The sequence below is a fragment of the Galeopterus variegatus genome, unplaced genomic scaffold (genome assembly GCF_000696425.1).
Source record: "Galeopterus variegatus unplaced genomic scaffold, G_variegatus-3.0.2 Scaffold293, whole genome shotgun sequence".
Taxonomy (NCBI): Eukaryota; Metazoa; Chordata; class Mammalia; order Dermoptera; family Cynocephalidae; genus Galeopterus; species Galeopterus variegatus.
This window is the reverse complement of record NW_007726404.1, coordinates 707,275-729,960: the sequence shown is the minus strand read 5'-3', so window position 1 is coordinate 729,960 and position 22,686 is coordinate 707,275. Positions and strand designations below refer to the sequence as shown.

Below are 22,686 nucleotides of genomic sequence, written 5' to 3'. Positions count from 1 at the left end.
GCCCGTCTCCGGTCCGGTACAGGGGCAACACTGAGGGTTGTGATCCGTTGCCGGACACGGAAAAAGACAAAAAGACAAAACAAAACAAAACAAAAGAAAGTTCTTGGATGCATTCTTTGTATTTTCTAATACTGGATCCAAACCACCATGAAGAATTGAACTATATGTTACATTTTAATACGCAATGAACAAAAGGCTCTTGAGCAAATTCTGCTTCAAAACAATCGCATGTTTATGTAATAAAACTTTCTTGAAATTTAAAGTGTTGTAGAATAATCCGTTTTTATCACAAGTCATATGGACCTTGTTATTGTTCTGTTTATGCTTCATCATCTTTAACTGAAAGTTCTAACATTCTAACCTTTAGTTGGGGAATACATAAGACTGTTAAACATCATTATCTCTGGGCAGACAGTAAAATTAAGATTTTTTTTTTTAAAGTTGAAAGTAATATATTTCTATGATGTTATTAAATTAAAAAATATATTTTAGCTTTTCTTTAAAATTAAATTAAAAATTAAACTAAGCTGAAGTATCCAAACGGTAAATTAAATTTAAAAATTTTAAAAATGTTTTCTTAAAAAGCAAACAAAAAAGTCCTCATAATACAATCTTAGTTGCAAAAGCCCCAAGGTGACTAAGGTGCTTGTCAGTGCCCCAAAAGGTCTGAGCAGCACATAAGTTCTAGACTGAAATCACAGCTAGGGGCCGGCCCAGTGGTGCACTGCTACAGTGCCCAGCTTGGGAGCGCGGTGGCCCTCCCGCCGAGGGTTCGGATCCCACATACAGACCAGCCGCTCACTGGCTGAGCAAGGTGAGGGCGCAACACCGAGGGTTGCGATCCCGTTGCCGGTCCCGGTCCGGTACGGGCGCAACACTGAGGGTTGCGATCCGCTGCCGGTCACAAAAAAAGACAAAAAGGAAAAAAAAAAAAAAAAGAAATCACAGCTAAAAACAACATTCAAATCACGTAGGGGGTGCATTACCAAAGAGAGATCACTTTTGAGTTTATTAATAATCATGTGAGAAACAAAGTAGTTAAATTGATGGAGGCCACCCCCCCCAACCACAAATTGAGTAAGATCATGTAAAGCGACCTATATATTACAATGAAATGAACTTCAACCTTTGAGGGGTAGAGCAATGACTGGGTGCATGAGGGAGGGCTCTGAATTGTTGATACTAATCTATTTCTTGATCTGGGCAGTGTTTACATGGGTGTATTCACTTTGTGAAACTTCACTGGGCTGTACCCTTAGGACTTCTGCACTTTTCCTTGTGTATATTATACATGCATAAAAGTTTCCTTAAAAAATGAATTCTAGGGGCCGGCCCGTGGCTCACTCGGGAGAGTGCGGTGCTAGTAACATCAAGGCCACGGATTCGCATCCCATATAGGGATGGCCGGTTCTCTCACTGGCTGAGCGTGGTGCTGACAACAACAAGACAAGGGTTAAGATCCTCTTACCGGTCATTTAAAAAAAAAAAAAAATGAATTCTATAAGCAAGTAAGTAACATAAAAGTAGTTCTAATGGTGTATTAGCAAACAATAGGCTTCAGTGAAGAAAACATGTTTTATAACAAAACAACAAAAGAAGAGCAAGGACAGTTAAAAATTAAGTCAGGTTAACATTACTAGCAGTTAGCATCAGCCACCTGCCCTTTGCCTGAATTTGATCACCGTAGCATAAAACAGTTATCTCAGATTAGAAAGGCCCCACACAAGTAGACCAGGACACCAACTATTCCATTTATTATGCTGTCATGGAAATATACAATGAACTGCCTGATGTGCGCACAGAAATAAGCAGCACCACGGTACAGCCCAAAGATAACTAAGGCAGATATTAGGCAGGACCTTGGAACAAAGGAACTAAAAGGAATAGCTTTGAAGATTGTGTAAATGTATAAATCAAAACAGGATGGTTCGAAGACTTTTATTTTTTTTATTTTTTTATTTTTATTTTTTGTCTTTTGTCTTTTTTCCGTGTCCGGCAACGGATCGCAACCCTCAGTGTTGCCCCCGGACCGGACCGGGGACCGGCGACGGGATCGCAAGCCTCGGCGTTGCTCCCGCGCCTCGCTCAGCCAGTGAGCGGGAGCCGGTCTGTACGTGGGATCCGAACCCTCGGATGGGAGCACCGCCGCGCTTCCCAAGCGGCGCACTATCCAGTGCGCCACCGGGCCGGCCCTCGAAGACTTTTAGATACTTCAGCTTGGTTTACATCTCACCCCAAAACTCTGGTCACATCAAATGAGAATAGTAAAAAAACATTCACTTATATATATTTATTGCCACACCTGTTCTACTGACTAATACAGAATCCTACACAGGGGCACCCATGAACTGGTGGCCAGTGTGAATTGCTCAGGCATTGAAGCCAATCCCTGCCATCACCCCAGATTCTCAAGAGCAGGAAGTAGTTAATAGAGGATAGTGCATCCAAGAAATGACATCACCCTTTCTACCAAAATCCACTGGAGAACAAGATAACTAGTTCCTGAGAAGAGCCAAAATGAGAGCACAGAAAGAGTCCAAAATCCCTGCCAAAGGCTAATAATTCTGTGGGAGTGCTAATGACCACCTGGCAAGGAAACATTTCAGGAAAAGAATAAAACAGTGTTGAGAGCAAAGGCAAAACGATGTGAGAATAGCTCAGAAAGTTGTGCAGCCCAGTTAGAATTTGCTGTTAGGCTTTTCATGTGTGACCACTAAAAAGAGAATCAATAGGGCTGGCCAGTTAGCTCAGTTGGTTAGAGCCGATAACACTAAGGTCAATCCCTGTAGATCGGCCAGCTGCCAAAGAATGAAATAATAAAATATTTTTAAAAAGAAGCAATAAGAAAAGGAGGCAAGTGTAACACAATAGTACAGGACAGAATTCTACTGCTGCTATTAAGACACATAAGTGTGCATGTGGAGATGAAAAATGTGCATGAAATCAAACAATGCTTGATTTAGGTTGCACAAAAAGTATATACTATCCAAGATGAAAAGTAAGTTTGGAAAACTGCTAGTTAAATGTTTGTTAGATTCCTCAGTTCAAAATGATTGACCTTCATTTCCGCCCCCGCCCACATACAGGACTTTAACTGCAGTAGTGTCATTCAAAATAATCTATTGGTAAAGTCCTAAAAACTATGTAAAATACAGAAACCTAATTCTTTCACTCTATTTTTTATTTAATGTCTACCTAAAGCTCAAGTTTGGATTGGACAAATTCAACAGACTCTAAGCACTGATATTCAAAACTTCCCAAGCCTTGGAGAAGAGCTAATATTGAATACCATAGCAATGCTATTTCAAGATACCAATTCAAATGCAAAACAATTTTGTGCCTCTGAGATGATCCCAATGCTCACCACCTCCTGATATTTACACCCTTGCACAATCCCCTCCTACACTAGAAGGGCTGGTTCATGCAGTAATTTTCAAGCTTAGCTGTATAGCTTCCTCCTTGCTCTCCTTTGATTCACACATCTGGAGGAAACCAAGCTGCCATGTCATGAGAACATTTAGTAAATCCTATGATGAAGAACTGAGGCCTCCAGCCAACAACCATTGAAGAACTAAGGCCTCCTGGGTGGGAGCTTGGAAGTGGATCTTCCAGCTGCATCACCCTCCCGCAGTCAAGTTTCCAATGATGGCAACTTCATGAGACCCTAAATCAGAAGCACCCTGCTAAACTGCTCTTGGATTTCTAACCCACAAAAACTATGTGACATAATAAATGTTTGATGTTCAAAGCTGCTGAATTTGGGAGTAATTTGTTAAGCAGTAAAAGATAACTAATACAGATTTTGCCAATTAACTACTTAGGATATTATTTATAAAACATAGACCAGTTTGTATTTCTCATGGAATAAAATCCTAACTCCACTCTCTAGCCTATAAAAACCACTAATAATGTGGCTTCTGCCTACCTTATATCCTCACCTAGTTTTATTTCCTACCTCCTCACCATCATCAAACTATTCTTAGGTTATTTTAAAAATGTACCCTCTTCCTTGACCCAAAACGTTTGTACATGCTGTTTTCTCTGCTTAGGAATGCTCTTGCCTGCATTCTTTGGGGCTATTTCCTTTGCATATTTGTCGCCTTTTTGTCACTCAGTTCTCAGCTTAAATGTTCCCTCCCCAGAGAGACCTTCCCTGATGACCCATGTTAATGGGAAAACACTGGAAGAGTAGTGGAAGGATTCCCACGGAAAGAGAAAAACGAGATAAGGAGACCATCATCACCAAAGCAATATAAAACTGGAGTTGGTCTGCTGGACTAATGAACTGTATTAGAAGAAATTGACAGCATAAAATTTGTAAAGAATTTAAGTGTATCACTATATACTATCTAATTTCACATCTGAGAAACACAAGAGAAATAAATTGGAAAATAAGAAACACATACTGTCTATAGGAATAAAACTTTAAAACACCCCTGAAGGACAAAAGGCATTAAGCAAATGTAATATGTAGTATAGAAAGACTAAACATCAAAAAGATGTAAAATCTCCAAATTCTCTATGTAATGAGTCTAATAAAAATATCAGTAAGATTTTATTCTTGCAATTAAACAAAGTGATTATAAACTCATATGGTAAAATAAACAAGCCAGAATAGTTGGAAGATCTCTGAAAAAATTAAAAGGAAGAATTAGCCCTATCAGATATAGAAATATATTATAAAACCTAAATAATTAGAGCAATCTGATGCTGATAAAGGAAGAGAACAGAAAACCCACACATACAAACATATATTATTAGGGAAAAGGAACAATAAGTGGTCTTAGAAAACTAAGTAGCTAGCTGGAAAAATGTACGTTGTTACTAACACTCTAAATGAAGATACATACAAAATGGATAAAATATTTAAATCAAGAAAAAAATGAAATCATTAAAATACTACAAAAAGAAAATGGGAGACATTTATAAAAGTGCAGAAGATTTTCCTAATTGAGATACCATTCCCTAAAGCTATAAAAGAAAACATTACAAAGGCAACTACATCTGTAAAAAATCTAAATGGTAAAACCATGAAAAACTGAGAAAATACATTTGCAACTTGTATCACAAGTGGTCTTAAAGAGCTCTTACAAAATCAATACTAGATTAACAAGCCAATTAAAAAATGAACAGTTTATATATCCTATTCTACTTTAACAATGTTCTAAATCATCTGCATTAATTTTTCAAAAAGAGGAATAAAATATAAAATAGAAATAAAGGTTACTCTGGATAGTGTTTGGATATATCTTCGCCAAAGTTCCTTACACAGATAGATTGATTTATATGATGGTGTTTTGTGGAAATTGAAAAAAGTACTAAAATTTCATAGCTGAGTTGACATGGTGGAAAAACAATGCAAAGCAGAACAAAGGTTGATCCATGAACTGAGGAGCTAACAGTTCATAACCATCAAACCTGACTCCATCCACTCACACTGATAAAAATCATAGAGAAAGTTTTAAACTTCTGGGGAAGTAAAACTGAGTATTTTAGAAAACTGTTTCATTCTGGGCCGAGCCCATGGCGCCCTCGGGAGAGTGTGGCGCTGGGAGCGCAGCAGCGCTCCCGCCGGGTTCGGATCCTATATAGGGATGACCGGGGCGCTCACAGCGCTCACTGGCTGAGCGCAGTGCAGCAGGTCTCAAAAAGGACAAAAAAAAAACTGTTTCATTCTTAGCAGGCAAGGTAAGCCCAACCTAACATTTGTGTTCTTAGAGGATAAAGCAATAAACTCAAAAGTTAGCAAGGCCAGTCTTCAAATGTGTGTATAATGGCTAATATGACTCTGGGCCACAATTTCTTTACATTTGCAAAATGAAATGATTAGTAGATTGCAGTTCATGTTTGTATTCCCAGTATATAGCCCAGGGTCTGGCAATAGGAAGTACTCGGGCTGGCCGGTTAGCTCAGTTGGTTAGAGCGTGGTGCTGATAACATCAAGGTCCAGGGTTTGATCCCTCTACCAGCTAGCAGCCAAAAAAAAGTACCCAATAAGTATGAGTGCCTGATTTCCTTCACCTATCTTTCTTATTCTAAAACTGTCCCTTCCACCCCAACATTCATGTAACATAGAGAAGGCAAGTATCTTAGTTGGGACTTGGCTTTACACTATATAAAGAAAACCCCCAGATGATAAGATTTAAACAAACACACACACACACACACACACACAAAAAAAAAACCCCATTTCCCTCTCATGTTAAAGAAATCCAGATTTAATGCCTGGGGTTGGTATTACGATTCGACTGGTATCTATAGGGACTCAGATCCTATGTTTCCTCCTACCATCCTATACATGTCTTCTACTGTCAAAGCAATTCATGGTTCCAGATGGCCGTTGGAACTCCAGCCATTAAATTCATGATCCATAAATGTTGACTAAAGGGGACAGATACAAAAGAGTACATACTATGGGATTCTAATTGTATGTAGTTCAAAAAGAGGCAAAACTAATCTACGGTGAAAACAGTGGTTACCTTTAAGGGGCTACAGGGGAGACTTCTGGGGCGTTAGAATGTTTTCCATCATTATCTGAGAAGTGGCCAGTTACATATATATTATACATATGAAGAATTCATTGATGTATACACTTAAGACGTGTGCTTTATTATATGTAAGGTAACTAAACAAGGTTGTTGTAAGATCTCTAAGGTTATCTGTGTTTTAACACTATGTGTTTTATTTAACACAGAATTCCAAATAGATCAAAGAAACAAAGTTTTCTAAGCAATTAGCACTCAGCCTCAAGCTCTTGTGCAGGTCACTGCTGTCATTTTCCAAAGGTGGGAAATTAACCAAGACACACAGTCTACTAGAGTAGCTAAGGTTGTGGCAATTGTTTTCCTTTATGGATACCTAGGTTAAAACCCCTTCTCCACTTTGCATTTAATGTTTTTAATATTCTGAAATGGGTATAAAAATAACCACTTTCACCCTTTCCAAAATCAGTTTCACTGTGAGGATTGATGAGGCTATATATGTAAGTGCTTAACATAGTACTTGATATATAATCAATGGTAGCTGATAGCCATTATTATTATAATTATTATAATCATCATCATAATTAACAAATTATAGGTAAGGGACCTCAAAAGATCATATGGTCAATAATTCCAAATAGGTGCTGGCTGGTTACACAGTTGGTTAGAGCACGGTGTTGTAACACCAAGGTCAAGAGTTCAGATCCCTGTACCAGCCAGCCAGCCAGCCAGACTGACACACACACACAGAATTTCTTTCCTTCTTTTTAGAATTTCAAATAAACTGGTTAATATTTTTGTGGATGTGAATGTACTACTGAAAACATACATTTGGCTCTGAACCCGGTTTTCAGTTAAGAACTTCCTAAAGAAGCTAAATCTAGCTCTACCTATAATTGCATTTTTAGGAAAAAATCAAAGTAGTCATAGGAACAATTTTGGGAATATGTTGTAGATTTTGTTTTGCTTTCAATATCATATTATCTTCATTAATATGGCTTTATAGTTACTGAATTGGAAGGAATTTCAAGATATGGTGACTGATAAAAGGTGTAAAGCCGTTTGTATAATTTGGCACCATTTGTTTATGTTATCTAATTATAAATGCATTGAACTATCTCTAAAAATACACAAGAAACTGGTAAAAGTGGTGACCTTGGGGAGAGAGAAGAAGACCACTGGGTAACAACTAGGAAGCAGTATTTCCTTTCCTCATTTAACAAAAACTACATGTGTTTCAACATTCTAAAGGTGTGCTCTTACTACACCTGAACTGAAAACCCAGGCAAAGATAGATAGCTCCTTATTTCCCTGTGGGAGTGGCTATTTTTGTTAGTCCACATTGCCTTAGGACAAAAATTTTACTTATTTTACATGTGGAATAAATCCATTTCCAAAAAATGTATAAATACAAAATACTTACCCACTTAGCTACTGGACACCCTTGAGAGCTTTTTCCTTCTTTTCCCGTGTACACTATTTTTTCTATCCTTATTGCTTTTCCTTTTTGACCATACCTGAGTACAAAACATAGTGGAAGGAATGTACTAATTAATCACAATCTACACTTGAAAACTTCAGCTTTTAACATCTTAATGTGCATAAGAAATAGATGTACCAGAGTTCAAAAATCAAACACTCCTCAAGTTACTTTTGTTAAAAATTGGTTTTTGGGGTGGCAGATGTTTTTATTTATTATCCAGTTCTGTTTATTTATCCTTAAAGATTATACTTAAAAAAAAAAAAAAAAGATTATACTTTAAAAACAGCCTGGTTCCAAGGCAAGCGAAGGGAATGCAGGGTATGCAGTATCGATGATGGTAATTTGTTCTATTTCTGTCATTACACAATAATATTAAAATAAGTATTTCTGAATTTATCAAAGATGATTAGATTTGCTTTGTGAGTTCCTGGTTGAGTACCCAACAGCGCATGCGAGGAATGACTCAGTAGGGACACCTGAACACTCCTCTTGTCCTAAGCCCTGAGAAACATCCAACTTACACTCCTGAAAGTTTTCCATTCACCTCATGTTTGTTCCCAGAGATAATTTATCTGCATTGAATCAGGTCCACAACAAAGAATGATTTTAACAGGGAAACACATTTCCTCACCTATTCTCCATGATTTCCCTGACAGCAGCAACACTTGGTCCTGCCCCAAGGTGTGTATAATATGGGCCTTTGTCTTTTTGTGTAGCTCCATCTGTGGAAGGAATAAGATTATTAGACCCAAAGCTTTACAGAATTACATAGGGGCAAGGAGGAGCTATTTTTACTTTTTTAAAAATTTAGAACCATGAATCTTGGCAAGGTTTTGGTAAACTTTGATAATTAAAGTGAAGGACGGGCCGGCCCGGTGGCGCACTGCTACAGTGTGCCGCTTGGGAGCGCAGCAGCGCTCCCGCGGAGGGTTCGGATCCCACATACAGACCGGTTCCCGCTCACTGGCTGAGCGAGGGGCGGGCGCAGCACCGAGGGTTGCGATCCCGTTGCCGGTCCCGGTCCAGTACGGGCGCGACACTGAGGGTTGCGGTCCGTTGCTGGACACGAAAAAAGACAAAAAGGAAAAAAAAAAAAAAAGTGAAGGACAAGAGGCCCTGGAATTCAGCTTATTAATGTTCCTTTCTTCCTGCTTCTAACTAATGCTTTCTTCCTCTAAGAATCAGAGGAGAAAAAAATATTTTAAGAGTTGGGTCATATTTATTCTCCCATCTCTGGCTTCTTAAAAAGAAAAAAAATATCTGTAATAATCGAGGTGCAAAATTAAATTATCCAAGAGCAATACATCATAAAAGCTTAGCCTCAGAATCCTATTAAAATTGAGCCCAGCAATTCCACTGCTAAGAATTTTTTCTATTATACACTTGCACAATTGTGTATTTATAATGCAAATGTACACAAGAACACTCCTTATTACAGTTATTTGTAATATCAAAAAAAAAGTGAGAAACACTTTAATATCTATCACTAAGTGATAGGTTAAAGAAATTATAGGATGTTTCTATTGTAGAATATAATAAAGCTATTAAAATGATGTTAACAAACATTAAATAATGAAACACTAATTTCATTAAGTTAAAAAAGCAAGTTGTGGGCCAGCCCGGTGGCGCACTCGGTAGAGTGCTGCGCTTGGGAGCGCGGCGGCGCTCCCACCAAGGGTTCGGATCCCATATAGTAGACCGGTCCGCTCACTGGTTGAGCGTGGTGCGGGCGCGACACCGAGGGTTGCGATCCCGTTACCGGTCACGAAAAAAGACAAAAAGGAAAAAAAAAAAAGCAAGTTGTAAAAATAGTACATTGGAAAAGACAATTTTTGAAAAAGGAAACAAAATGAACAACAGTAATAATGTTAATTCACATAGGAAACTGTAACAAGGGTTATATCTTCAGAGAATGGGACTATGAGAAGATGTTTGCATCATACTCTGTACCATCTGAATTTTGGGGAAAATGAATTATATAATTCCTAGAAAACAGTATATTTAACATGGCCTCTTAGAATTATGTCCAACTGGAACCCCTGCAGAATTTCTACATTTCATGCATCTCTGGCCACGGTATACCTACACAAAAAATTTATTATTTAATCGTTTTGATTGGACATTAAATACAATGTAGAATTACTTCTATGCAAGATATATAGAATAGATTTTAATTTATTATTGGTGATCTAGAGCAGTCGTTCTTACATAGTGGCGATATTGCCCCTGAGGGGATATTTGGCAATATCTGAAGACATTTCTGGTTATGATAACTTGGGAGGTTTACTGGCGTCTAGTGGGTAGAGGCCAGGGATGCTGTCAACATCCCACAATACACACCACAAGCCCCTGACAACAAAGAATTACTAGGCCTAAAATGCTAATAGTGCTAAGTTTGAGGAACCCTGATCTAGAGATCAGTTGCTCTATTTTGCTGGAATGTAATGCCTTGATGAAAATCCTTTACCTTCAGATATAATGGTCCTACTTAGGACAATTTCTGGGTGAGTCTGCTCTTCTGTTTCTCTGTCTTTAGGTTCCCTTTTCTATACAATGAGCACAATAACCTCACATGTAATGATGTAAGTGACCGTGTATATAAACAGTTCAGGGACCACTTGCAGTCACTTGGTCAACTTTGAATGCTTGGCAGTCTTTACTCCTACGCACCATAACTAGTTACTTTGTATAAGAAAAGGGTCTTTTTTTTTTTTTTTTTCCTTTTTTTGTCTTTTTTTGTGTCCGGCAACAGATCGCAACCCTCAGTGTCGCACCCGTACTGGACTGGGACTGGCAATGGGATTGCAACCCTTGGTGTTGCGCCCACACCTCGCTCAGCCAGCGAGCGGGAACCGGTCTGTATGTGGGATCCAAACCCTCGGCAGGAGCGCCGCAGCACTCCCAAGCGGCGCACTGTAGCAGTGCGCCACCAGGCCGGCCCAAGAAAAGGGTCTTGAAACTAAATAATCATCTATTGGAACCACGCACATAGTAAAATAAAACTAGACTAGCTTAGGTATATAAACTTTAGTGGCATTTATTTTTGAATTAGAGGACTTTTCGGGCCGGCCCTGTGGCTCACTTGGGAGAGTGCGGTGCTGGCAGCGCTAGGGCTGCGGGTTTGGATCCTATATAGGAGTGGCCGGTGCTCACTGGCTGAACGTGGTGCAGACAACACCGAGCCGAGGGTTGCGATCCCCTTACCGATCCCCCCCAAAAATAAAAAATTAAAAAAAGGGCCAAGCCTGTGGCGCACTCGGGAGAGCGCAGCACTGGGAGCGCAGTGGCGCTCCCGCCACAGGTTCGGATCCTATATAGGGATGACCGGTGCGCTCACTGGCTGAGCACGGTGCGGCTGGTCTCAAAAAAAAAAAAGGAAAAGGAAAAATAAATAAATAAATAAATAAATAAATAAATAAATAATAAAAAGATCTGAATTAGAGGACTTTTCCCCATTTGGTTCACAAAAGTATTCTCCCTTTTCTACTTCAGATTTTGAAGTAACAGAGGATTAGAGGTTATAAGCATAGGCTGTGGAATTGAGACTGCCTGCCTCTGAATCCCAATTCAGACACTTGCTGTGAACTTCTCTGTGCTTCAGTTTCCTCATTTCTAAAATAGGGATTAAAACCTTCCCTGTGGTAGAGTTGTTGTAAATACAAGCCAAGGACAAGGCACAGTATCAGCCTTGGAGTAAGAGCACCAGGATAGAAGCCACCGTCTTTATTACACTCTTCTCTCCTTGGTCCAGTAACCTCTCATTCTCCCAGTTCAACCCCATCTTTACAATTATGAGATCCTTCTCAGAAGATCCTATCCCGGGTGCTTATCCTGGCACATAGTAATTTGTCAAAACTGTGTTTTGAATGATGAGCGGAGAAATGGAAGGATATTATTTCAGAATGTCAAATGTACTTTGGATAACCAAGCACTGAAAGTGATTGCTATACTTCACTATTTTTTCTACTGTGGCTAAAAAAAAATCAATGATATATTTATCATCCCAAACAATCCTTTAACTACCCATTTTGGAATGTCCTAATGAACCAGCTGCTGCTAGTAAAAAGACCATCTTCTTGGCCAAGGCAAATCTTGAATCTTTGTGATTTGGGGCCACATTTCAAGTGCGATTGTTTTAATTTCTAAATCTGTTCGGATGAGGTTATTTCACAAATTCTGTCCTATCACAGTTGTAGAATAGCTGAAATAATAGGGTTTCAAGCAGTCTAACAAACTTTAACAACACGAACTATTTAATCTTCCCATTTTTTACAGGTCTATTAGTCAAATGATTTCTTCTTATACTTGAGTGTTTACATGAAGTTTGACGGTAAGACAGTAACTAATCAGTACAGAATTTAAATTAAGCTTTCAAATGTTTCAAATATTGAGCGAATTTCTCATAAGATCTGCCTGATAATTTTACTCCAGCAAGATTTTCTCAGGGCTTTTAACAAACTGATAAAAAACCAATTGTTAGTTTCTGAAAGTTCTCTTTCAGTGACTACCCAGGCACAGATTTCATAAGTACATGACTCAACTATGGCACAAACCTATCTGTTATTTTTTTCAAATAGGATATCAATATATATTGACCAAATTTATTAAAATATTTTAAAACTCAAGGTTTATGAATTTTTCAAGTGGCCAAGATTATTGGGATTTCTTCATATATGGGTACAGAACATATTTTTATGCAGAACATAAAAGGACTAGACACTGAACAGGAAATAAACCAGTTCCAGTTCTTGACTTGGATGGCCATTGCACAAGTACTTTCTATAGTTATTTAAGTTGTACATATGTTTGAAATTCTCTATATGCAATACAAAATTTTTTAATGAATGTTTATAGGTTGAAATTCTTTTTGAATATAGAAAGAATAAATGAACTGCAATAAAATAGGAAGGGTATTCATTCTTATGCTATGCAAAATAAACAACTTGAGAGACATTTTGCCTTGAGAGAAATCAACTCAATTTCCACTTGAGAAAGTTTTCCAAACTATGAGATGAATTTTCCATTTTTCTGAGCAGAATCAATAAAGGCCTCACAGAAAAATGAGTACAAAAGTACTTAGTCCATCTAAGTTACCATAAGAATTGGGCAAAAATCCCACACAAAAAGATGAACCAGAACTTGATTCTGTCATGACTTGAGGTAATTCATGCAGGGGAAAGAAGAACACATCCACACAAGGACTTACCAAAGCAGTCGCAGTTTGGCAGATCAGATTCCTTCGTTACAGACACCAGGTTTTTCGTAGGGTTGGTGAAGAAGTTCATGGCATAATCATTAAAACTTTTCTGTGCACTGTCTCCTGAGGAAAATTCTGATGCTCCAACACTAGATGAACAGACTTCCTCTTCACTTTTGGTAGAAACCACTGTAATTCCACCTGAACATACTACATTTACATTCCTGAGAATTTGTGCTGGGTCCGGTAATGGTGTCTCGTGAGAGATACCAGGCAATGTTGGCAGGTGCTGATGCACAGGTTGCTCTTTTTTAACATCCTGCTGAAACTGTTTTTGGTCATTGGCAGCCATCACGTTAGCACACTGGTTAGGTGGAGAAGAGGGCTGGGGCAAGGGATGAGCTTTCTGATTGACATTCACTGTTGACTGTACCTGAGAATTATAAGCTTTATCTGTAAACACCTGCCCGTTGGATTCTGTTTTAAAGTGAGATAAAGGGAGAGAATCCAATGGTTCAGCCTTTACCTTTTTTTCCTGTGCTAATTCAGGATATCTCTCAAATTTTATCTGAGTAAGTGGGGGAAATAATTTTTTGTGTTTTAATGTTGAAGTTGTTGGAACCAATGCTTTCCATTTGGTCAGGGGTGGAATTTTTCCCAATAGAATAGGAAAATCATGTGGAACAAATTGACCAAATCTTTGAAATTTGGATGCTATCCAAATGTCATGGAACTTACTGTACTCATATGACAACTCTTCCTGCTTCTTCTGATCATTTTCTGGAGAACTTACAACCGTGGGCTTCTTTTTCCGCCGATCTCTTGATGGAGTGGATTTCGTCTTTTTCTGGGTTGTATTCTTTTGCTTTGTTAGTGATGGGTCATGGTTACTTTGCACACTTGATGGTGGTTTCTGTTGTATTACATCCTTCTCTTGACTATGGTTTTGCTGTACATTATGTGCAGCAAGGCTTGTTGGTGTACTTTCAATTTTTTTGTCTTCTGGTTTTATGTAATTTAATTTAATTATTGATGCAAGTTGTGTTAATTGTGTTGCAACATCCTCCTCAATTTGAGTATGTGCTACGTCCTGACATGGTGGATTGTTTGAGTCCAACCTTTTACTGCTGTCCAGTAACTGGTTACAATACTCCAATTTTGTACTTTTTGGTGGCAGCTGATGGAAATTGTTTGAACAACTGTCCAGAATAGTTCTACCTTGAGCAACTTTTGTATTGGTGTCAATGTTAGATGAATTTGATTTGGGTATAACAGGAGATACTGAATTTGTGGCTTCTGAATATTCGTTTGACTTTGTGGATTCTTTGTTAGTAACTGAGCAGATATGTGACTTGGAAAGGGCATTTTGGCCATTGAACACTACCATGTTGCATGAGTTTTGCTTTTCCAAAGATGGACAGTGACGAAGGCTTTGTGCCTCCCCTTGTAAGTTTGGGTCTTGGAGGTCTTTTCTTACAGAGTAGAGGATAGCTTTACAACTGTTAAGTAAACTAGCTGTTCTCTGATGTGTTTCCTCATCTTTCTCTGACTTTGATGGTGAGGAATTCTCTGATGGGGCTTCTGAGAGTTGCGTCAGGGCCTCAATGGCTACCACTTGCTCCAGTGTTAATCTCCTATCTTTCATTAGGGATAAAAGACTTGGTTGAACTGGAGATCCATCTTTTGGTTCTTTAGTTGGTATATTCTCAGGAGTTTTTGGTTGATCACGTTCATTGTGTATGTTAGTATGACTATTTACGCTGCAGTTTGCAGAATCTGGTTTAGATTTGCAGTTAAAGCCAGGCTTCTGGAAGACTAAGACATTACTTCTCCCCTTGAGATGATCACAACTTGCACTAGTAGCAATGGAGCTCATGGCATTGTTATGGTTTATAGTGTCTTTCAGGAATTTATAGGAGTTGTTTTCAAATGCCTTGCCAAATTCTTCAATATGGATTTTTTTAAATGATACATTTGCTTCTGTTGGGAAATAGTGTACATTTTTAATGCCATTTCTGATAGTTTGTGCAAACAATTTTGGAGGTTTGATTTGTTTCTTGTCAATTTCAGAGTTTTTCGATTTTTCAGCTTCTGCCACACTTGCACTGAAATCGCCTTTGACATGATCAGTTAAATGTGATTTCTTATTTTGCGTCCACTTCTCTGCCTCAATTCCTGTCATGCTTTCTTCATTTTTAGTTACATTTTCAAGGGGATGTGGGTTCAATTCCAATCTTTGTTCTTCCCCATGACCACATCTACTATATTCCATGGATTCTGACTTGGGGCCATTTACTGGTTTGTTGTCAAAATCTGCCTGTAACATAAACATGAAAATTACTCATATCACGTAATTAAATTTCCAAATAAGAGCCATACGAACTTTATGATTTACTAGCAAATAAATGTGAAAACCCTGTGGACACAACCTAAAGTAATATTGTATTTTCTTTTTCCATGTTCAGAGAAGTCATAAAATACCAAAAAGGGCAGTATAAGGATAAAGAAAAAAAGAGAACTATTATGATCCCATTCCTGTTAAAATTTTAGTATATTCATTTGTTTTTACAAATTAATTTTTTTTTTCCTTTTTGTCTTTTTTTTTCGTGACCGGCAACGGATCGCAACCCTCAGTGTCGCGCCCATACCGGACTGGGACCGGCCACGGGATCGCAACCCTCGGTGTTGCGCCCACACCTCGCTCAGCCAGTGAGCGGCTGGTCTGTATGTGGGATCCGAACCCTCGGCGGGAGTGCCTCCACGCTCCCAAGCGGTGCACTGTAGCAGTGCGCCACCGGGCCGGCTCTACAAATTAATTTTTAAAATATTTTTACATTACCATTCAATGGATGATATCTTTCATTTTAATGCAAACTGTATTGAATGAAGTAGAAATGCACAAAAAAGTGTATAAATCGTATGTATATAGTTCGTTAAATGTTCACAAATGAACACCTATGTACCCAGATCCCAAGCAGAAAACGCTTCTTGTCCAGTCATCACTGAGCCCGTAAAAGGTGACCATTGTCTTAACATCTAACCTCATAGATATCTTTTGCTTATTTTCAAACCCCACATAACTGATTTCCTTTCACTCGAAATTACACTTGTGAGGGCTGGCCAGTTATCTCAGTTGGTTAGATCATGGTGCTGTTAACACCAAGGTCTAGGATTCAATTTCTGTGCCAGCCAGCTACCAGTAAAAAAAACCCTAAATAAATAAATTACACAGTGTGAAATATATCCATCCTAGTAAATATACCTGTAGGTTAGCTCATTAGCTCCGTTGGTTAGAGCACAGGTTTATAACCCCAAGGTCACAGGTTCAAATCTCAGTACTGGCCAGTTGCCAAAAGAAAAATACCTGTAGTCCATCCACTGACTCTCATTGTTGTATAGTAATTCATTGATTGGATATACAACAATGTATTCATCTTCTACTGGAGATTGACATTTAGGTTATTTTTAGTTTGGGGCTATTTTTTTTTTTCTTTAGGTGAACATACATACACGGTGGGCGAAGAGAAAATGCTGGATCATAGAGTTTGTATGTTGGGTATTTTCAACTTTTGTAGATAAGCTAAAGAGTTTTCTTTTTTTTTTTTTTCCTTTTTGTCTTTTTTACTGACCGGCAACGGGATTGCAACCCTCGGTGTTGCGCCCGCACCGCGCTCAGCCAGTGAGCGGGAACCGGTCTCCACACGGGATCCGAACCCTCGGTGGGAGCACCACCGCACTCCCAAGCGGAGCACTCTCCAGTGCGCCACTGGGCCGGCCCTAAGCTAAAGAGTTTTCTGAAGTTGTTATCAATATATACTCCCACCAGTTAATTACGAGAGTTCCAATTGTTTTACATTCTTATTAACAATTTGTATTTTCTAATTTTTCACTTTTGCCATTCTAGTGACTGAAAAGGGATATAATCCCTATATTATTTGTTGAGATAAAATTCACATAACATGAAATTCATCATTTTATCATTTAAAAGTGTACAATTCAGTGATTTTCAGTATATTCACAATGTTGTACAACCATCACCATTATCTATTCCAGGACAGTTTCATCACCCCAAAGAGAAGCCCTGTACCCACTAAGCAGTCACTTCCTATCCCCCGCTCTAATTCTTATTTTTTAAAAACTCGAAACACCTCACATAACATTATACCACAGGAATTGACACAATAGGTTTCCATTGACATAAGTACATCAGGAGCAAATAACAGAATAATTCCCACTCCAAGCTATATGCATATTCCAAAACATCATGTTGTACATAAGTGTACACAATTTTTATTTTTTAACTTAATAAATAAAGAAGAACCTTGATACCTCTGATATTTAACATGGCCCTGGAGGTTCTAGTCAATGTCTGAAGAAGAGAGAAGTGAGCTGGCCGCTTGGCTCAATTAGTTAGAGCTTGGTGTTTTAACACCAAGATCAAGGGTTCGGATCCCCATACCAGCCAGCCACTAAAAAATAAAAACAAAAAACAAAACAAAACAAAAAGAGAGAGAGAGAGAGAGAAATACATAAATATTGAAAGTTAGGAGATTTCTCTTTGAGTAAAGATAATATAACTTTAAAAGAAAGATAATATAATTGGCTTCATAGAAAAACCAGGAATATTGAGTAAAAAAATAAAACAGAGTTCAGAAGAGCAATAGTTACATTCAAAATATAAAATACATGAGCATTGCCCAATTGTATAATTAAGCATTTAAAAATCCTACTAATAAAAATAATATGTATGTCTTTTCTTGATCAGGGTACAGGTTACCCAGGTTTGTCAAAATTCATCGAGATATACAATTGTCATGTACAATTTTTCTGTACATTTCAGTAATGTTAACAAACTTTAAAAAAAATAAATATGAAATAATGGCCACATTTCTTAGAAAAAGACATTACTATAAAAATATCCTTCATATTAAAAAGCAATAATACTTTTGCACACACTGGGCAGATACATAAATTAACAGACTAAAGCCAAGAATATTGAATAATTGGCACTTGTAAGCAGTGGAGAAAGTAAAAATTTTAATAATGACACAAGTGGAAAGATTGACCCCCAATCTTACACTATGCAACAAAATTAACAGATTAATAGTTTAAATGTTAAAAAGATGTAAGAATTCTGGACAAAATAGACATACTATTTTTTAATGAAAGACTAAAATTACTTTGGAGAAAGATCTCCAAGAGACAGAAATTTAAAAATTAAATTATTTGGCAAAGGTATTCTTAACATGAAAAGATATTTAAGATTAAACAGATAATCATGTTACCAAAATATAGTGTTTATGCCAGGGTTCAACAAACTTTCTGTAAAGGGCCAGTTAGTAAATATTTTAGGCTTCGTGGTAGTCCACATAATCTGTCACAACCATTCCTGTTGTATACAGGAAGCAGCCACAGATAATATGCAAACTAATGGGAGTGGTACTGTTCCAATAAGACTATTTATGGACACCAAAATGTGAATTGCATATAAAATTTACATCACACACACACAAAAGATGTAAGAAGAAGAACATTTAGAGGTGTACGCTTCTTCAACTACATACAAAAATCAACAATTTTTTTTTAAAAAAGATGATCAGTAAGGGGATCTTAACCCTTGACTTGGTGTTGTCTGCACCGCGCTCAGCCAATGAGCAAACCGGCCATCCCTATATGGGATCCAAACCCGTGGCCTTGGTGTTATCAGCACCACACTCTCCCAAGTGAGCCACTGGCCAGCCCAACAATTTTAAAGGCAAAAGATATGATAATATAGTGCTTTTCAAATTGCTGATCACAATCCATGAGTCCCAATGCCAATTTAGTGTTTTATGACAAGTGTTTGTTTTAAAATAAGGAATGGTAGAGATAAGTATTACCATGTAACTCTTTTGCAAATGTGTTTGTGTACTGAATCATAATGCAAAATGTATTATGATTCAGTGTTTCTTGATACGTGTATTTTGAAAGAATATAGAAGGAATATTGCCATAAATAAAGTCAAAAGTCAAATGATAGACTTCCGGCAGGATGTGGGGTTTCTGAGGTTAAGCTGTAAGTGCTGTTTCTAAGACAATGAGGGGGTGGGGGGGGTGAGCTGAATTGCCACCCCAAAGGTGAGATATGATGCTTGTAACACTAGGCCTGGCTGGGTCGTGGAGGCTAGGCTCGAGGTGAGAAGGAAGGAAGGCAGACTCTGATTGGGAGTGGATCGGAGCTAGCTAAAGTGAGACATTCCTGGGTCAAGGATGCTTTCCAAGAAACTTCCATAAAAATATATCATCAACTCCAATCTGATAGTTGACTTACCCATGGAAAACCTCATTGGGTCCTCACAAGATCAGACTATAACTGGCACTATTAAAAACCCCTCCCATCAAAAAGTATCAGGAATGAAATCCAAGATATGTTCCTACCTACCACTTCAAGAAGTTAGTGTACAAGCCAACATTCTAGCTAATTTCTTTCATCAGCAGGCAGACACATTCAAGCCACCAACAAGCAGAGGGTGCAAAATGTCTCTGTATCGGTGTTTTTCACACTATGTGTGTAAACCATGAGTGAGTCGTAATCAATTCTGAGTCATAATGAACATTTTTTTAAAAAACAAATAAAATATAAAATATGAGAAAAAAAGTAAAATGATAGACTGAAAAAATATTTGTAACACACGTAAAATGTTACTAATCTTTTTGGGGTTTTTTTGGTGGCAGCTGGTAAGGGGATCCAAACCCTTGATGTTGATGTTACAAGGCCACACTCTAACCAACTGAGCTAACCGGCCAGCCCAGATTACTATTCTTAATGTAAAAGCGCTCCCACAAATTAATAAGAAAAAGAAACGGACTCAATAAAATAGTGAGGAAAGGATACGAATAAATAACTCACTTAAGTGGAAATCCAAAGGGTCAAAAGCTGTGCAACATTACTAGAAGACAAGCAAATGAAAAACGAAACTTTTCACCCATCCAAGTGGCAAAACTATAAGAGCAGAAATTTATGCAAGCAAATTATAATGCAACATAACATTTCTAACAGGGAAAGTATGAAATAAACTCTGGTATATTTGCAATGTGAAATGATGTGCAGCCATTGCTCTATGTACAATCTACTCATTGCATGGATGGCAAGATATCCACAACATATGATTTATGCAAATAAACTAGTTGCAGATGTGAGGTTATCATCCCTTTTCATTCAGGACACAAACATTTGTCTAGCCTGGAAGAAAAGCTGGTAGGATAAACCTAAAATGTTAACAGTAGTTAACACTAGGAAACAGAATTCAGGAAAAGAGTAGTTTTACTTTTTTATTTGATGCTGTTAATTTTATAAATATGCATATCCAAGTACACTGGGACTTCAAACCATGCATTCCTCTACAGAAGATTGTGAAATTCTTTTAAGATTTACGTACCAAAAGAATATCTTCATAAGACGTTCTCATTAATTAATAAGCCTAATTAAGAACACCTGAGCTTTGTTATTCAGTTATATTTCATATAGCTTTTAAAAAACATCCCAAGACTAGGGGCTGACTGGTTAGTTCATGTGGGAGAATGTGGTGCTGGTAACACCAAGGTCATGGGTTTGGTTCCCCATATCAGTCAGCCATCAGAAAGAAATGAACAAAAACGTCCCTAGACTATAGGCTGGTGTGGGCCCCTCCTACCCACTCTGAACTACTAGGAATGTTGAACTCCTTAGATCTAGTCTGGATCCAATAGCTCCCCAGACCCCTCCATTTTCTCATTTCTCCAGATTCCTATCATCTTGATAATCTTACATGAACTCTTGAAGGAGCTTAAATGGCATTAAGCAAAGTCGTATTTTATTCTGAAATGACTATGTTATTTGAACAGAATCTGATTGTAGCCCTTCCCTATATATACACACACAATGCGTACATGCAGTATTTCCTGTTACCATCAAGAAACAGGTACTCAAATCATAGAAAAATAAAGCCTTTCCAAGAATGTTCAGAGACATGATTCGGTAATACTACAGGTAGATATGCATGTATCAACTTTTTTTCATTTCCAACAGGTGTCGCTGCCCACCCCACCCCAAGGCTTTTTTTCCCCATGAAATTTTAATACCACAGATACACTTTATATCTGTTTATGTACTGTGACCCACTGGAATATCTAAGATTTTTTTCAATGCCCCACTCCCCACCACCACCACCACCAAGAAACAATTTTGACTGCCCTTGAGAATGCATGAAGTAAATCAACCAAATTGGGGCTGGATAGTTAGCTCACTTGGTTGGAGCGTGATATTACATAACACCAAGGTCAAGCAAGGGTTTGAATCACTGTACTAGCCAGCTGCCAAATAAATAAAAACATAAACCAAATTGCTGTGAAAAAAAATTTCATAAACAAACATTTGGAACACAGCAAGGAGCTTATGTCTAGTCAGAAGTGACACCTTCAGGACCCATGCTCTCAGCCTGAAAACTGAGGGTTCAGAAAAGAATTTCAGAGAGAACCAGTGGTGCCTCCACTAATGTTGATACTGTATTTCTTCTCCTACCACTGAACCTAATAAAAAGCAAGGAGGTCAAGCCCTGTTCCATTGCTCACCACCACTATTTGCTAACGAAAGCAAATTTAAATCAAAAGGGAATATGAACCAGTTACCCAAAGATTCACCTAAGGAGAATTCTAAAATGAACACGTAAGACAAAAACAACCACAACAGCAAAAATCTCTTCCAAAGGAGACCCTTGCAACAGCTATCTTATTCTCCTAAAGCAGTGAAAGTGGCTAGTCCAGAATTCCAGCCAGTAAGTTCTCTTTTTCTGTTTTTAGGGATAAAATGAAGACACGTATTGTACCATATTTTGTAGTCCTAATATTCTTTGAGCTTTTGCCTCTGATCTCTGCTTCTCCGTTTGGCCTACAAACACCAACTGAGGGACTCAAAGACTGCAGAAAGTTAGGGCCAAAGAAAGTGCTTGCAAAGAGAGGTGTGTCTGGGGGACTGGGTGGCCCTGGCCCCCACTCACCCTACCTTGGTGCTGTAAGGCCTGGTGGTTCTTCCACGTCTGGGCCAGGTGGGAGCCATGTCAGAGACCTCAGAAGCCTCCACAATCTCTTCACTAGAGCCAGGCTTCTTTCCTATTCTAATTTTTTCATTCCTACACCCAACAAAAACTCCACCCACATCTGGTCACAGGGTCTTAGAACCCAAAACAAATCCTTCTAACTCGGGAATGGAGGCTGGGGGGGAGGAGACTAGATGAAGGCTGTTGATAGAAGAGTGATCAAGAACTAAATTTTTTTAAAAAGTGTAAATTGAAGATTGGTTCCAAATATATAGAAATCACTACTGACCTAAGAGCTAAACCTCTGACCTAAGAGCTAAACATCTCTAGTCATGGGTGTCCCTGGTCCTCTTCCTTTGGGGCTATGAGCTGGTACAATTTATTCCCATTCAAAATGACAAAATACCTAGGACTACAAATCTGCCTCAAGCTATCATCCTACCAACTTGCATTTTCATTCAAATATCTTAAA

General features: G+C 38.2%; 1 protein-coding gene across 1 annotated transcript in view; it reads right to left on the bottom strand.

The window, feature by feature from the left end:
- Window positions 1-22,686, bottom strand: part of TET1 (tet methylcytosine dioxygenase 1) — a gene marked incomplete at its 3' end in the record, with an annotated part of 108,722 nt that overhangs the window by 20,576 nt on the left and 65,460 nt on the right. Inside the window, exons 4-6 of the mRNA XM_008567109.1 lie at window positions 13,172-15,479; window positions 8,597-8,687; window positions 7,906-7,999 (exon numbers count right to left, since the gene is read on the bottom strand). Of these exons, the coding sequence (XP_008565331.1) occupies window positions 7,906-7,999; window positions 8,597-8,687; window positions 13,172-15,479 (2,493 nt within the window). The remainder of the gene's footprint in view (window positions 1-7,905; window positions 8,000-8,596; window positions 8,688-13,171; window positions 15,480-22,686) is intronic.